The sequence below is a fragment of the Eremothecium gossypii genome, chromosome VI (genome assembly GCF_000091025.4).
Source record: "Eremothecium gossypii ATCC 10895 chromosome VI, complete sequence".
In the NCBI taxonomy this organism is placed as follows: Eukaryota; Fungi; Ascomycota; class Saccharomycetes; order Saccharomycetales; family Saccharomycetaceae; genus Eremothecium; species Eremothecium gossypii.
The window spans coordinates 1,778,271-1,793,905 of NC_005787.5; the positions used below are offsets into that span (position 1 = coordinate 1,778,271).

At 55.3% G+C, this 15,635-nt stretch overlaps 11 protein-coding genes and 1 non-coding gene across 12 annotated transcripts; 7 read left to right on the forward strand and 5 right to left on the reverse strand.

The window, feature by feature from the left end:
* Window positions 1-422: 422 nt before the first annotated feature.
* AGOS_AFR725CA (uncharacterized protein) lies at window positions 423-623 on the reverse strand (the record flags this gene model as incomplete). The annotated part of the gene is made up of 1 exon (NM_001355343.1): window positions 423-623. One exon carries the CDS (start codon window positions 621-623, stop codon window positions 423-425), a length of 201 nt encoding a protein of 66 aa, NP_001342227.1.
* Window positions 624-1,163: 540 nt separating this feature from the next.
* SNA2 (Sna2p) lies at window positions 1,164-1,613 on the forward strand (the record flags this gene model as incomplete). Its single annotated transcript, NM_212410.1, has 1 exon — window positions 1,164-1,613. One exon carries the CDS (start codon window positions 1,164-1,166, stop codon window positions 1,611-1,613), a length of 450 nt encoding a protein of 149 aa, NP_986274.1.
* A 61-nt stretch (window positions 1,614-1,674) lies between these two features.
* On the forward strand, window positions 1,675-2,913 carry RBA50 (Rba50p; the record flags this gene model as incomplete). Its single annotated transcript, NM_212411.2, has 1 exon — window positions 1,675-2,913. The coding sequence occupies one exon, from the start codon at window positions 1,675-1,677 to the stop codon at window positions 2,911-2,913; it is 1,239 nt and encodes a 412-aa protein (NP_986275.2).
* A 2-nt stretch (window positions 2,914-2,915) lies between these two features.
* AGOS_AgSNR84 lies at window positions 2,916-3,663 on the reverse strand. Its single transcript, NR_149431.1, has one exon. It is a non-coding gene; the product is annotated as an AgSNR84 (small nuclear RNA).
* Window positions 3,664-3,689: 26 nt separating this feature from the next.
* On the forward strand, window positions 3,690-4,775 carry KRE28 (Kre28p; the record flags this gene model as incomplete). Its single annotated transcript, NM_212412.2, has 1 exon — window positions 3,690-4,775. One exon carries the CDS (start codon window positions 3,690-3,692, stop codon window positions 4,773-4,775), a length of 1,086 nt encoding a protein of 361 aa, NP_986276.2.
* A 121-nt stretch (window positions 4,776-4,896) lies between these two features.
* On the reverse strand, window positions 4,897-5,955 carry CAB1 (pantothenate kinase; the record flags this gene model as incomplete). Its single annotated transcript, NM_212413.2, has 1 exon — window positions 4,897-5,955. The coding sequence occupies one exon, from the start codon at window positions 5,953-5,955 to the stop codon at window positions 4,897-4,899; it is 1,059 nt and encodes a 352-aa protein (NP_986277.2).
* A 350-nt stretch (window positions 5,956-6,305) lies between these two features.
* APA2 (bifunctional AP-4-A phosphorylase/ADP sulfurylase) lies at window positions 6,306-7,262 on the forward strand (the record flags this gene model as incomplete). Its single annotated transcript, NM_212414.2, has 1 exon — window positions 6,306-7,262. The coding sequence occupies one exon, from the start codon at window positions 6,306-6,308 to the stop codon at window positions 7,260-7,262; it is 957 nt and encodes a 318-aa protein (NP_986278.2).
* A 252-nt stretch (window positions 7,263-7,514) lies between these two features.
* Window positions 7,515-7,895, forward strand: QCR7 (ubiquinol--cytochrome-c reductase subunit 7; the record flags this gene model as incomplete). Its single annotated transcript, NM_212415.1, has 1 exon — window positions 7,515-7,895. One exon carries the CDS (start codon window positions 7,515-7,517, stop codon window positions 7,893-7,895), a length of 381 nt encoding a protein of 126 aa, NP_986279.1.
* An 840-nt stretch (window positions 7,896-8,735) lies between these two features.
* AGOS_AFR732C (AFR732Cp) lies at window positions 8,736-9,383 on the reverse strand (the record flags this gene model as incomplete). The annotated part of the gene is made up of 1 exon (NM_212416.1): window positions 8,736-9,383. One exon carries the CDS (start codon window positions 9,381-9,383, stop codon window positions 8,736-8,738), a length of 648 nt encoding a protein of 215 aa, NP_986280.1.
* A 386-nt stretch (window positions 9,384-9,769) lies between these two features.
* Window positions 9,770-11,161, forward strand: PBN1 (Pbn1p; the record flags this gene model as incomplete). Its single annotated transcript, NM_212417.2, has 1 exon — window positions 9,770-11,161. One exon carries the CDS (start codon window positions 9,770-9,772, stop codon window positions 11,159-11,161), a length of 1,392 nt encoding a protein of 463 aa, NP_986281.2.
* A 52-nt stretch (window positions 11,162-11,213) lies between these two features.
* SPB1 (27S pre-rRNA (guanosine2922-2'-O)-methyltransferase) lies at window positions 11,214-13,706 on the reverse strand (the record flags this gene model as incomplete). Its single annotated transcript, NM_212418.2, has 1 exon — window positions 11,214-13,706. The coding sequence occupies one exon, from the start codon at window positions 13,704-13,706 to the stop codon at window positions 11,214-11,216; it is 2,493 nt and encodes an 830-aa protein (NP_986282.2).
* Window positions 13,707-14,119: 413 nt separating this feature from the next.
* On the forward strand, window positions 14,120-15,634 carry AGOS_AFR735W (AFR735Wp; the record flags this gene model as incomplete). The annotated part of the gene is made up of 1 exon (NM_212419.1): window positions 14,120-15,634. One exon carries the CDS (start codon window positions 14,120-14,122, stop codon window positions 15,632-15,634), a length of 1,515 nt encoding a protein of 504 aa, NP_986283.1.
* Between the last annotated feature and the right edge of the window lies 1 nt (window position 15,635).

Sequence of the window (15,635 nt, forward strand, 5' to 3'; positions counted from 1 at the left end):
GTGCTCGCTGCGGAACACACATGCAGACTTGCACTTCAAGAATGGCGCTGTTACAGCAGCGGTCCTTGCTAAGTATCAGCCATGTCCCAGCTCTGTCACGTGTCATTGGTCACGTGCGAGTCACGTGCGAGTCGTGCAGCCTGACAAGGACAAATGACCCAACGGCCGAATAAGCCAAACATGGCACTGCCTGCCCCGCAGCCACATAACGGCCGCAGCCACATAACGGCGGCCCACAAAGTGACATGCGGCGTACCTGACGCAGGAACTACTTGTAAATTCCTAGAAAGCGGACCGACTTAGTGTATTAAAATTAAAAAATATTAGAATATGAACTATAAATCAACAGAGACGCCGGTAGGCGCCCTGCAGGGGTCGCCCCCGGTCCTAAATTACATCACAGAAGATGGGAAAGTTTGTGCTTAGAACAAAGCGGCAATACCGGCGGCAACGGCGGCACCGAAGACACCAGCGCCTAGACCGTTAACGGCAGCAGCGCCAGTAGCGATCGAGCTGGCAGAAGAGGAGGAGGACGCGTTGGTGGTGTTGTTGCTGTGATGGCCCTCGTGGGCGTTGACAATAGAGGCAGCGGCGAATAGGGCTAGGACGGACTTGACTTGCATTTCTGATGTTGTTTTGTGTTTGCTTAGCACACTGTCTGAGATGGGATCCGAAATTTATCTGCCATGAGGGCGATTTATATACAAAAATTCGTTATGGCACAGTCGGAAAAAGTAACTTGTGGTTCTGCGTCCATGGCGACTAGTGTGTTCGTCGTAATTTTCCAGACGATTTCGGATATTGGACGGTCTCCCGAACCGGAAGGTGGGTCTCGCGGATGCGCTGCGTCCGCGTCTGTGGAGATATCTTTCTGAACATCGACAGATAGCGCCAAGCGCGCGAAACCCATCGCCGTGCGGAAAAGAAACAAAGTAGGGTCTAGGCTCGTTTACCTCCGGCCACAGAAAAGTGGACAAAAGAAACAACCGCCGCACTGGAATCTGGGTGCGGGACCACGGCGTCAGCTGCGCCAACAATTGTCTAGAGTCATCTTCTGGCCCCTGACGCCTCCGGGGCCGTCTGTTGCAGGACCTGTGGCCACACAGGTCCGACAAGTGCTCCGCCACCCTGTCGCCACACCCGCGGGGTACATATGGATCACTATGTACGCTCGTGGCCCATCGCCAGGAATTTGTGGTCGCGATCTGCCGCGGGACCGCGCTCACAGTATATTAGCGATCGACAGGCGCGTCGCGGCACGAGGGCACGGGTTCCTTGCTCCAGTTAGGCGACCAAGCTACAGGCAGTCAGTCAGGCGCGAAATGGATTGGCGCGATTGGATGCTAGTGTTAGTAGCTATTTTCATGCCACCAGTGACGGTGGGCGTTAAGCGTGGGGCGTGGAGTAGGCCATTTCTGGCAAGCATGGCGCTCTACGTGGTGGGGTTCCTGCCGTGTTTGGTGCACGCGCTGTACGTGGTCTACCAGAGCTCGTACGACATCGAGCTGAAACCACTCCGAGCAGGTATTGCAGGCGAGGCGGGGTATGACGCCACCGGCATGAGGGCAGGGGGGGTGCGCCGTGACCCGGAGTCCGTACACCGTGATCTTTGATCCTCGCGGCGAAATTTGCAGGACGTGCTGACGGCGCAGAGCTGCGGGGCCAAGGCGCAGGATGGACGTTGTGGGAGAGATCGTAGAGCGTGAGACGGCACCGGCGGAGGCGCCAGCGCCGGACGGTGTGCAGCCACGGGGGTTTCCTGAGCTGTACCGCCCGGCAGCGATATCTAGCTGGCGCCAACGGCTGCAGAAGAAGAATGGGCAGCGCAGGCCGCCCGCGGCGGCCCTCGCCGCAAGCGAGGCGGAGAAGATCCACAAGGAAAACATGGCGTACATCGAGGGGCTGTCGGAGGAGCAGCGGACGGCAGAGCGCCGCGAGCTGTTAGAGAGCCTGGACCCCAAGGTCGTGCAGGCGTTGTACCGTCGGTTGGATGCACGTGCAGCAGCGGACGGAACGGCGCCCTTAGTGGCGGAAGTCGAGGGAGCGGCAGGCACGTGGGTGGGCGGCACCCGCGAGGAGCCGATGATGCCGCGCCTGGATGACGCGACCGTCGACGCCGCGCTAGGCGCGCCACAGGCTTCGATGCCAGAGGCCGCGCCCACGTACGACCTGCCAGCGCCGCTGGAGGATGCGGACGACATCGCGCCCCAGGAATACCAGTTCATTCAGCAGATGGACCATATGAAGGACGAGGACTTGCTACGAGATATCCACTTCGTCCGCAATGAGACTGTGGCGCCCAGACTGGACATCAACGACCCCAACTTTGATGAGCAGCTGCACGAGAAATACTTTCCGGATCTTCCGAAGGAGATAGATAAGCTGGAATGGATGAGGGCAGCTGAGCCTGAGCAGCCTCTTGCGTCTGAGCTCTCGGATGTTGCGGAATGCCGCTTCGACTTTAAGGGCCACATGGTCCCTCCGCACCGGGAAGTGTCTTCCACACAGACCGGCCTTCATCACCATTCGGAGAACCCCCATTTAGCAGGCTATACCATTCCTGAGTTGCAACATTTGTCCCGATCCACGTTCCCTGCTCAACGTTGTATTGCTATCCAGACACTTGGGCGTATCCTCTACAAACTGGGTAAGCAATCCTACTACCAGCTGGTGCCCTCAGTGGATGCAGAACTCTACCAGGAGGAGGGTGGTGTTGAGGGCATCACTTCAAAGATATACTACATGTTCTGGGATCTTGTCAAGTCTGCAGCGGTCATTGAGGCCTTGCAGCTGGCGGCCGATGAGAGGACCTGCCGTCACCTGAGCGTGCGCAACTACGCGATCGACGCGCTCTGGCTCTGGCGGCATGGCGGCGGTGACCCCAGAACTACCGCACGGCCCACCGCTACATAGTTATATCTCAACCGTTCTCTTTTCTACACATGTACCCCGATAGCGACCCGTGGCGTGAAGCACTGGAAAATACTCCCAGAAACTCGCAGCCGCAGATGCCGGTGCCACAGCACACCGCCACAAAGTCATCAACGCTGTCTCTGAACCGCGCCCCGCCACCTGGGAATCAAAGCACTTATACCGTACCAAGCTCGATGTAATGCCCATGTCTCCATTTTTGGGGGCATTATTCTCAGCATATTGACACATCGAAAAGGCACCGAAATGGTTTTCCTATACGGATAACCTGCCCAGTCAACTTAAGTTTATGCCTGTATTCATGGGGGAGAAGGGTATTCCAGTTGAGTGAGCTTGGTGCAAGCCTCGGATCTGCATCCACCGGCTTGCCATGGCAGAAGTTTTCTGGTGGGTAGCGGAGTTAGGCAACTAGAGCATGACGCTAACAACTTATGCGACAATATTGGCTGTGGAGCGCCTTGGTTTCGAGGACATTCCTGGAGCTGGCCCACGGCTTGGCCTTTTTATATAATTTATATCATTACCCGGACTATGGAGCTCTTTCTATCGCGCATGATCACATTACCTAGGGTTGATCCCGATAGCGTACGCCATCAACACAGCAGTTACTGGGCAAGTCTCGTACTACCACTTAAGCGAGTCAGCGAATGCCGGGTGCCTCAGGCTATTTTAGTATTTTCTTGTGAAAATCGTGCTTCCATTGAGAAAAGAAACTTGAGGCTTGCGTGAACTCTTGGGGGCAGCTAGCAGCCAACGCGATGAGCACGAAAGATACCAGCGGGCAGTCTGGATACGCCAATGATATTCGAAAGCTGGGAGAGCAGACAGCCCACGTGAGTGAACAGGTTTTAGTGCAGCAGGAACGCCAACGACTGGGCGCATTAGAAGAACTACATCAGAGCATTATACAGATCGCCGAGGAGAACAGCTTTGTCACGCCGATAAAGAAAGACGCTGCGAATGTTCACATTGACCCCCGCGGTATTGCAGTATCAGTGCAACAGTTTAAGCAGCTTGCCGAGGTCCTGAAGGTCACGCATCTGGAACAAGAGACGCTGGACAATTTTCTGCGCTACACCATATCTGACAACGATCAACTGCTGGACATAAAGTCCGTGGCCGATTCGAGGTACGCAAGGTTGGCCGAAGAGGTGTGCCAGCTGGAACAAGAGGAACTGCGACATTTGGAGAACGAAATCATTTCGCTGAACGGCAATATTACAGAGCAGACGACTAAAGTGATTGACGCGAACGAAAAAGTGAAAGAGGAATGTCTAGAGGTGAGCAACGGCATTGAACGATGCTGGGGACTGCTAAATGAGTTGGAGACTTTACGCAGCACGACGGATGAAGGCAACGTTGAGCTCGGCCCATTAGAAGAAACCTACCAGAAGTGGAAGTCCGTGGATCACTTCCTGCAACAAAAGCTTCATCTAAAAGAACAACTGCGAGTGCTGGAGGATACACGGAAGTCTTTGTCGGAAGTCACAAAGTCTTCCGGTAACCGCGCCCCGGATTTAGATGCGTCTGAGAAGTTCGTCACGTACCGGTTACTTGATAGCATGTGGAAAAAACAATTCGTCGATACTACGAAGATAAGAGACCTGGAGCTATATCCGCGGACTGGGAAAATACAGTTTCAGGTCGCTGATACGATATATGTGCTTGCTATTTCTGGCGACCAAATCTCCAATATCCAGCTCTTCAACGACAAGCTCCCTGCAGCCGATCTTGAAAATAATACGCAGGATCTCAATAAACGGTTCTTGGGTACATCGGATGTGCGGCGCGTCGTGGACTTCATAACCCACCAACAAGCAGTACCGCAGGCCCAGGTCCATTGATAGGCTCCTGAATTATATCCTGAAGACTAGCTTTCTCTTTCTTCTAGCTGCCACGAGCCTGCAACCGGCAGATCGGGTTGAAGATGACATAAATTAACCGTAATACGTACCCTGATATGGACTACTTTTTCTGTGCTGCAAGAAATGCGCCCATGGCGCCCAGATAGCCTTCATGCCTCAGGAAGAAGGCTTGCTTACTACCTTTCGACCAGAAGTTTATGGCGTAGCTCAATGTGTTCATGGTGGTCAAATGGCCGCGAATATAAGACCCGCCAAAGTATATCTTTTTGACGTTGTGGATCTTGGCCTGCAGGTACGCAATCTGGCCGATGTTGTTGGAGATTGCGTACAAGAGGGACTTGGAAATATCCGCGTTGCTGAATTTCTCATTTCGATCTCGGATCTCACACGTCGAGGTCGCAGACGCCGAAGTCAGGCCCGCCGAGGGCGCGGTGACGCTCTCCCGTTGGAAGACCTTCCCGAACGACGATGCAATATTACTGGATTTCAGGCCGATCTTCGCATAGTCGGTGCCGTATATGTCGCCTACCAACATGTCCACGTTCGCGTTATTGCCCTGGTTTGCCCAGGCCAGCATCTCGTCGTACGTCTTCGCCCCAGTAATTAGCGACAGTAGTCCCCACAACGTGCCGCCGCCCAATGACGAGCCGCCCACACGCATGCACTCGTTGGGCGACTCCACCTTCAGAATCGAGACCCCGGATCCTATGTTCACTAGCATGTACGGGTACATCTCATCATCCGCCACCGCATCCACCGTGCCTTCGCCGTCCAGGTCGTTGTATGTGAACACCTCGTAGGGCACCTTGTGGATGAAGAAGTCCAACCCCTTCGTCAGGCAGTCCATCTCGTCCAGCCGGAGGATATCTGACACGCCCGGAAATTCCGACAGCAGCACGTCGTAGAATTTGAACGCCCCGCCGCCCGTCGCCACAATCATTGTTGATCCATAGTCGCCCTTGTTGTACCGTTCCACCACCTCGTGCAGCAAACGGATGAATTCGTCCAGCTTTTCCGTCTCCACCGTCTCGAAGATCAATTTGTTGGACTCGGGCGGCGCGAACACAAGTTTCGCTAGAGATCCGCCGATGTCGATGGCAATTGTCAGAAGGCCTTCCTCCTTCCACCCAGCACAAGGATACTCGATGTCTTTACTCATGCTTGACCGTCACGCGGGGCCCTCGCAGGAATACTGTGACCAGGTGGTGGCCATATCGGAAAACTCGAATACGCACTCTTACATAACATCTGTACATCGCAGTCATCACATTCGTCCCTTGGCCATCCGCCCATATGGCCAACGCACTGCAGGCGACAGGCCCGCGAGGCCCGGTCCCTTGTACGCCACCGCGCTACGGTACGCAGGGGGCTCTGCGTGCGTCTGGCTATCGGCGTGTGCGCGTGTTCACCCCGCTGTCGTGAACTTCGTCGTTTAAGTGCATCCTAGAGAAACTGGGATCATCGACTACCGCTGACAGATATAGGACGTAAGGCTAAAAGAAACGTAAGATGACAATCACGATCCCAGACGACGTGCGGGAGCTGGTGCAAGCCAAGTATGAGGCTGCGGTAGCGAGCGGCCATGTGCAATTCACCGAGACGACGCAAACGGCGGTCCGGGACGAAGCTAGCGGGATGCAATACGTGGTGTCGTACGCGCCCTCTCTGCAGCAGAAGCCGGAACGCGGGTCGGAGGAGCTCAAGGAGGACCCATTTGCGAAGGCGGAGCCAGAGCTGACGGTGCTGGAGAACGTGGGCCCGCACCGGTTGGTACTGAACAAGTTCCCCGTCACCCCGGGACACGCGCTGCTGGTGACGCGCGAGTACGCGGCGCAGACGGCGCCGCTGCAGCCGGAGGACCTCGAGACGGCGTACGCGCTGGTGCGGGACATGGACGACGAGGCGGGCGGCGTGCGCCACATGGTCTTCTTCAACTGCGGCGCGAACAGCGGCTCGTCCGTGGACCACAAGCACCTGCAACTGCTTCGCCTGCCGGCCCACTTCTCGCCATTCCAGGACCGGCTCTGCGCCGGCGAGGCGCACTTCACGCCCGGGCCCAACCGCGAGCCGCTGCAGGATGCGCACGTGCCATTCGCGCACTTTGTGATCCCGCTGCCGCGCGAGCGCGCTGCCGTCGACGGCGAGCTGCTGGCGATGACCTACGCTGCGCTGCTGCAGCGTGTCCTGACCTTTTTCCAGAACTGGACCGACGCCAAGCCAACGCTCCGCCCCGCCTACAACATTCTACTGACCGCTCGCTGGCTCTGTGCTGTGCCTCGTTCGCGTGCTACGTGCGAGAGCGCCCGCATCGGCTTCAATGCCACCGGCTATGCCGGCCTGGTGCTCGTCAAGTGGCCCGACGTCCACGAGGAGATCCTCGCGGCCCCGGAGCGCCTGGCACAGCTGCTGCTCGAGTGCGGGTTCCCGAACACGGCGGGCAACAAGCCGGACGAGTACGACTACTGAGCGTGCTGCCCGTGCCATCGTAGAGTGCCTCTATATATTGTGAGCGTAGCTCTGTGTCTATTATGGTCATGTGACCTTCGTCCAATGATATCGAAGTATTTGGATGTCTCTGCACCGAGGAACTTGGTTTTCTTTTTGTTGAAGTGCGATATTCCCAGTGGACGTTTTCGCAGCGTAGCGTTGTGCTTAAACGTGAGCCCCCCACAGAGCGGCCTAAAACTCGAGCAGCGGAAGCGATAAGAACATTCAGCGATGCCTCAATCATTCTCTTCGATCGTCAGAATGGGTGACTACATCCTCAAGTCGCCAACGCTATCCAAGATAGCGGTACCAGTGGCACAGCAGTTTGTGAAGCTGTCCGGCTACAGACAGCTAGGTCTAAAGTTTGACGATCTCATTGCTGAGGAGAACGACATTGTGCAGACCGCGCTCAGAAGACTTCCGGAGGAGGAGTCCTACGCGCGTGTGTTCCGTATCATACAGGCTCACCAGCTAGAGCTAACACACCATCTCCTGCCAAAGCACAAATGGACTAAGCCAGAGGAGGACAAGTCGTACCTGTTGCCATACTTGCTGGAGGCGGAGGCCGCGGCCAAGGAGAAGCTGGAGCTCGACGCCTTGGAATTGAAATAAATGCGTCAGGATGGCAGCCGACGCTGCAACTATTTATAGGCGGGCACATGGGAATCAATGGCGCCGCATCATGACTGTCATCGAGGTCTCTAACTACATATTTATGTGTATAAATTGCACGGGGGGGCTAGCATCGCAGTCCCTGTGATCGATCTGAACAGCTTCCAAATTCACGCGGCGGCGGGCGCGGCCTCGACACCGGCCCCGCGGCTACCGGCGGACGGCACCTGCAGGCAGCGGGCACAGTGCCCCGATCGCTGACATATAATAACACATACATTACTCTACTGTTAATACAATATGCAAACCGCCCTGTTCCGCCACAGCGCCGCAGATGTAACTGGTGGACACACATGGCTCGGGCTTGAGCTTCTCTAAGGTCGAGCACTTTAAGATTCATAATACAGCTATGAAAACCTCTTCGGCATGACACAAGAGAACCCATATGACGCCCATCCAGCCCCCACGGCTATGCAACGAGTATCGAGCGCTCTAGATTCCGGGCATATATAGAGCTTTATCTGACAAAGCGCCTCCCCCTTATGCTGGCGTTGCAATAATATAGTACATGCGGCACCCGTGTATGAACTTGGACAGCGCAATTTAGCAAACGGTTCGCCCTAGGCTCCCGTATCACGGCAGACAGCTGACATCGCGCCCTCACGCAAGAGGCGCGCGCGCTGCCTGCATGCCCTGCAGGATGGCCGCTGGCACAGACGTTGTCCGCGAAAGCAAGTGCCGCCATGTGGCCGGTCCTGCCTGTGAGTGCCGCCGACTCGTCTGGTTTTCAGGCTGGCTGGCAGGCACCGTTTCGAAGCGCGCCAGACCCGCGTGCCTGCCTCATAGAAGCTCCAGCTGCGAGTCCGGAACCTCGACAGGAGTCGACGATCGCATTGCGCTCGTGATCGGCGTGCTCGCTGTCGACAAATTCTGCAGCGACACAGACGAACCTGCCGACGACACAGGTGAAGCAGACACGGCCGTCTGCGACAGTGAGTACTGTCGCGTGTAGCTGAAGTAACGCTGCTTTTGTTTGCTCATCTTTAGCCCATCTGTGTCGTAGCGGTCCCGCCCCGGCGGCCCCCGCCGCGCGCCGTGCGCGCGCGCCGCACCCGGCACTTCCAGCAGCCCCGGCCGCTCCTCCGGCTCCTCCTCCTCCTCACGACACGCCTCCTCGATCCGTGGCGACGCCGACAGCCGCCCCCGCTCCGGCACCTCCGCCGGCGCAGACTCCGACCGCCGGTGCCCCGGCACCCGCGTGCTCAGTGCCGCGTCCAGGTCGATGATCGCGTCCGGCACGCCGCCGCAGCCCGCGCTGAACCGCGACTCCTCCGAGATGAAAAACCGTGGCCCCGCCGCCGCCACCCGCCCGCGCCCGCCGCCGCCGCTCGCCACCCCTCCAAAATCAAAGTCCCCAGAGATCGCAAAAGACCGTTTGTGGCGGTGCCCGCGCACCGCGTCCTGCCCGCGCACCTGCACTGCGCTCATGCCTGTCCGCCTAGCTTCCTGCTGCTCGCAAAAAGCCCGGTCCCTTCCTGCTGCAAAGCCCCAAGCAACCTTCAAACGAACGAACACCGGCACGCTAAGGTACCTAACACTATCAGCACTTCCACACGCCCTCTGCGTCCTCAGCCGCCTTCTCCTGTTACTGTTATGAGGTATTTAATGTGTAAAAAAATTCTAAATCTCCTGTTCTTTTAATACCTGAGCTTTCCAAATCGAGGAATAATTGCTTGATGGCCTACGCTCTTCCGTCATAGCCTACTAAAAGGAAAGAGATGGGCGGGGTCACCAGATTGGGTTTCGCGGAGGCAGGCTGCACGCTCAAAGATCCCCCCCAAGAACGCATGGAAGGCAGGGCCCTTTAGGCAGCCATGCGGCTGCGGCGTATGACGCCGGGGGCTGGGTACGCGCGGCGGTGCGCCAGGAGCGCGGTGTCCGGAGGCAGGCCTCGAGGCTTAAACACACAGCCCACGGGCGAGCAGGCAGCGAGCCAGGGAGTCAGGACCAGGCAGCGAGGACAGATGCAATCGGTGCGGCAAACGGTGCTATTCGAGTCGGAGGAGGCGTGGCGGGCCGGGGCGGAGCAGAACGCCACGGCCATCACGGTGCACGCGCGGGGCGGCGAGGTGGTGCAGACGCGGCGGACGTGGGCCGCGGCGGGTGGGCCGCGGGTGCGGGTGACGTGGAGCGGCGGGCGCACGGTGAGCGAGGTGTCGCCGCAGCTGGCGGCGGGGCTGAGTGTGTACGTGGAGGGCGGGGCGCATGTGTCACGTGACTTTGTGCAGGCGCGTGGGCAGGCGGTGTTTCACAGCGCGCAGCTGGAGCTTGACGCGGTGCGGGCGTGGTGGCCGCGGGAGCTGGCGGTGCAGCCAGAGGCGCTGCGGTGGGCGGAGTGCGCCTACGACATCGAGCTGGGGCGCCAGGTGCGCGTGGACGAGTACTGCGCCCTGCGCGCGGGGGAGACTGTGGCGCTGACTGCGGCGGCCGGGGGCACGGACGAGGCGAAGGTCGAGACGGGCGTGTTCTACCCGGAGATCTCCGACGGCGCGGACGTGAGTCTGTCGGGCTTTCGCTGCACCTGGCTGCGCGACGGGTCCGGACGCACAGATACATGCCAGAAGACGCTGCTAATGTACAAGCCTGCGCACGTGCATATGCCCGAACCGGCCGTTGGCATCGAGCTGGTGCAGCCGGTGACGCTCCACCCTGTGATAGAGGTGGATCTGTCGTCCGTCAGCGCCTCGGGGCCTGCGTGTGCGCATCACGTCTTTCTGCAGCTTCCTGCACAGCTGTTTGTGGACAAGTTCCAGCAGCCGCCCGAGCTTCTGTTCGGGGAGGACGATCTGGAGCTACCCGAGTACAAGGTGGAGGCGTGGGGCTCCGAGGTTATCTACGCGCTCGAGCCGGGCCGGGTGAACCGCGTGCAGCTCCACTCGCGGTACGCGCGCCCGGGGCCTGGCAGGCGCTACGAGGTGGTCCCTTTGCGGCCATATGTCTTCGAAGCGTGTGACACAGGCTCGGCGGACATAGCGGAGAACCCTTTCTACTCCAAGGGCATGGGGTTCGAGGCATACTTTACGGCGGACACTGTCTTCAAGCACCGCAACAGCACCAGACTTAACATTCCGGTTCCGCGGGGGAACAGCAACGACTTTCCGTCTATTCAATACGTCACTGTGCTGAGCATTCTTTTTTCTGTGCTCTATATCTCCTACTGTCTGTTCAGAAGGCCTGTCGCGGCTAGCGCCAGGGCGAGTGGATAAAGCTAACGAATTAAAAGTACATAGTATACATACCGGACGGACTCGGATCCGTTCAATGCTTGCTCTTCTTGCGGTGCTTCTTGGCGATCCGCTTCAATGCTCTCTGCTCGTTCTTCATCACGCCGTCGACCATCTTGTATTTACCCTTGATGCCCTTAGGTCTTCCAGAGAGACCCCTGTTCTTGCCCTTGGCCACCACAAGGGTGACCTTGGGCTTGAGTTTGGCTTTTTTGGTGACCTTCTTCATGAGTTTAGCGATTTCTTCGGCCTTGTCCTTCTCTGACTTGTCGCTGTCGTCGTTGATCAGGCCAGCCTTCTTCTTGAGCTTCTCGAGACGATTCAATGCACGCATCTTCTTTCTGGCCTTGGCCTCTGCCACCTTTTTGATTGGTCTGGCATTCAGAGCCTTAAGCTTCTCCTTAATAGCCATAGCTGCCTCTTTGGTGATTGGCTTGTTGATCTTGGAATGCATCTTTTCATCTTCCAAGAACCACTCGGGAAGGTTGTCCCTGTCTCTGAACGAATACCTGTTAAACCCTTCGTCAACAATGTCATGCTTCGATCTCTGGCCAAGGGCGAGCTGGTGTGCAAGGGTCATTGCCTCTACTGTAGCAATGTCCACCTCTCTCGCATGCTTTTCTTTCTGAGAGCGCTCTGCCTCGTCTTCAGAGTCGTAGTCATCATCGCTCTCATCTTTTTCGTTGCGAACAATCTCGAAGTCGCTGTCACTCTCTTCCTCTGCCTCCTCCTCGTCCGACGATGATTCTTCGCTTACTTCTTCAAGTCTGCGCTTCTTGGAGCCCTGTTCCGACGAGGCAGGCGCCTGTGGCTCTTCGCTGGGCAGATCCGCCTCGACACCATCAAAGATGGAGTCATTGAAAAGCGCTCTCGCCTTTGCAGACAGTTTTTTGTCTCCTGTCTCTCCCTTGATCTTGGCTATCAGCTGGTTAATCGCCTCATCGGAATCCGAATCAGAAACATCGCTGTCATCGTCATCTACATAGTCCTTCTTGGATTCCTCAGGCTCTTCATCACTTGCCACTTCATCGAAACCGTTCCAGGCATCGTCATCACCACCACGTGCCTCCTTTGCCTTGAAATGAGCGTCTCTTTCAATGCGGCGAGCTTTGAACTGATGGTACATGGCATCCAATTGCGACTCTAATTCGTCTGCATCAGCCAAATCGTCACGATCAGACAGGGGAGCATTCTCATCTATCTGTATCTCGTTGTCTTCCGCAAGTTCATCCCGAGTAAAAACCATCCTCTTCTTACCTCTCGCAAGGTCATCCAAGATGCCAGTTTTCTCTGCAGTTTTCAGATTGAACAAAGAATCTCTCCCGATAGATGCAGCTTCAATACCTAGATCAGTCGGGGTTATCATCTGCATCTGCATTCTGGTGATCTCTTTTTGTTTTATTTCATTCTGCTTCCGCTTCTCGCGCTTCTTTTTCAAATTCTGCTTCTGCTGCATCTCTTGAAGTTCTTTCTCGATCTGCTCTTCTTCTGTCAAGGGAACAGTCTCAATCTCTGGCTGCTCTTCATCTTTATCCAGTCCAAGCAGCTCCCGCGCAGCTTTTCTCCATCTGAGTAGCATTTTAAAGTCCTTCTTACCAAGAACTTTCAAATCTTCAATACAAGCCTTGAATTCAGGGGTCGTTTGCTTCAGCTTTTTGACAATCTTCCACTCGTGGTCATCCTTGTCAAGTGTAAATTTGTTAGTTGTGCCCAGCATCTGGATAGGATCTTCCACCTTCACGAAATCCATTATTGGTACAGTGTGATAAAGCAGGTAATCACCCTCCTCATAACCATCTCTCTTCCTGGTCTTCTTCTCAGGGTTGTAGACCTTGGCCTGCATGTTCTGTGGGCCATCTGGTAGCTCTTCAAACACCTCTTTAGGGTCTAGCAGTCTCGGATCTAGCTTTTTGGGAGCCTTAAATCCTTTGCAAACAACGAAAATCTCCGCAGAAACATTTCTCGAAGCAGGTGGCTTGGTCGCCTCCACTTTATCAAATAGCTGCTGGAACACCCACATCAACTTGTTATAGTCTTTAGAGCGAAAAATCTTAGTTACAAACGTCCCGCCTACAACCAAATTCTCGACCGCCAGCTTCAGCGCCTGCAGCGTCAGGTGCGACTGCGTGAACGCATCCTGCACCCAGTTCAGACCGACGTTGGGCGCACCATCGTGCAACACAGTATCGGCCTTCCACGTCTTCATGTAGCCCCGCAACTTCGAGCGGCAGTCTTCCGTCGTAATGTCACTCTGGAACGTGATCACGTTTGGCATCGGCTGCATAGGCACAATATCCACACCGATGATCAGCGAGTTCACCGGACATAGATTCGAAGCTACTTGACACCAGGAACCAGGCGCTGCACACAGATCGATCACCACCTTCGATTTCTCCAGGAAATGCCCAAATTTTTCATTAATCTGGATAATTTTAAAGGAAGAACGCGCCCGGTACCCTTTCTCCTTAGCAAGGTAGTAGTACCGATCTAAACGACCCTTGCTATTTTTCTTTTGAGTCCTACCCATGCTGCCGCGAACGTAGTCTCTAACTTGGAGCGCCCTTCAGTGGATTGTAGTCTTCCGCTATACCCACAGCTCATCTCATCGCTTGAAAATTTTCTGAATATAGATGGTGAAAATTTCATGAAAAAGAAATTATATCACGTGAGAGACAAGTTTGGCTGCAACCGATGAGCAAGTTGAGGCCTTTCGAAGAGGATGCATGCAGGGGCCTGTTGCACCCTGGCAGCCTTGCTGCCAGCACGGCGTTAAAGTTCTTTTTGGGCGTGTGCGGCCACATCGTGCAGGACGATACAACAAACCGCGCAATACAGGTTAAACTGCAGCGCGACCGACTAGATCACAACTCTAGTGCACTTTCTAAAAACTTGCGATTACATTTCTAAAGGAGCTATTCAAGCCTATACCAAATAGCGACAATGGTAGGGTATCCGTTTGACTCCATTGAATTTACCAAGACGCCTCCGGCGCCAACACCAGCTTCTGCAGGGGCGAAGTACGGAGTGCGGACGACCGATTCACCCACAATCGCCAATGCGCCATTGCCTGCCGAGGGCTCTTCCTCTAAGCACTTTTCGAATACGATGATGATGGGTTTGGTATTTGGCATTCCGTTTTACGTGAACTACAAGCTTGGAGGAGGGAATTTTGCCTATTTGTTCTGGACGACGGTATTTGCTCTTCCTACCTTGATGTCTTACTGGACGCTTGCATCCAAGTATAGCCCACGTCTAAACGAGAAGTGTATGCTTCCAGGTAAGCCAATTGAGCACTACTTGACGTTCCATGACGAGGATCTGGCCAAGAAGTACCACGGCAAAAAAATACCTATGGAGACGTTCCATGAACTCTATTTTGCGAACAAGGTTTCCTTCAACGGTGATGCATTGGAAATTCTGGAATACCGTCACGATTGGGCCGAGTTTTCCTTCACTTTGTCTTTGTTCCGGTTCTTCTTGCTGGGCATGATCCCCGAGATGATCATGCACACTAGATCGCAGGATGAAGAGCAGGTGAGAGGGCACTACGACCGTGGTGATGATTTTTACGCTTGGTTCCTGGGCCCTAGAATGGTCTACACCAGTGGCGTGATCTCTGACGCCGATGTTGAGGAGTCTTTGGAGCAATTACAGGATAACAAGCTGAAGGTGGTCTGTGAAAAGTTGAACCTGCACCCAGGGGAACATGTTCTCGACCTTGGTTGTGGCTGGGGAACCTTTGCCACTTATGCTTCTAAGGTTTATGGCGCCAAGGTTACTGGGATTACTCTCGGCAAGAACCAAACTGCATGGGGAAATGGGAAATTGAAACTGCAAGGTGTTCCTGAGACGCAGTCGCGGATTGTCTGCTGCGACTACAGGGACACGCCGTTGGTTGAAGGCGGGAACAGGTACAACAAGATCGTCTGTTTGGAGATGGCTGAGCACGTTGGTGTCAGAAAGTTTGGCGCTTTCTTGCAGCAAGTATACGACATGCTAGACGATGAGGGTATTTTTTACTTGCAATATGCCGGATTACGGAAGCCATGGCAATATGAAGACTTGATCTGGGGTCTTTTCATGAACAAGTACATCTTCCCCGGTGCAGACGCGTCGACGCCGCTGGACTTTGTGATCTCTAAGTTGGAAGCGACTGGGTTTGAGACTGTTTCGGTTGACAATATCGGTGTTCACTATTCTGCCACCATCTGGAGATGGTACAGAAACTGGATCGGTAACAAGGACAAGGTCTTGGAAAAGTATGGGATCAGGTGGTTCCGCATTTGGGAGTACTTCTTGAGCTACTCCACCATTATCTCGAGACAGGGTTCTGCCACCTGCTACCAGATTGTACTAAGAAAAAATATTAACGCTCACCACCGTATCGAATACTTCGCGAAGCAGAAGGGCATTCTAGGTCCAATAGCGGAGGGCGTGGAAAACTGGTTCAAGTAAG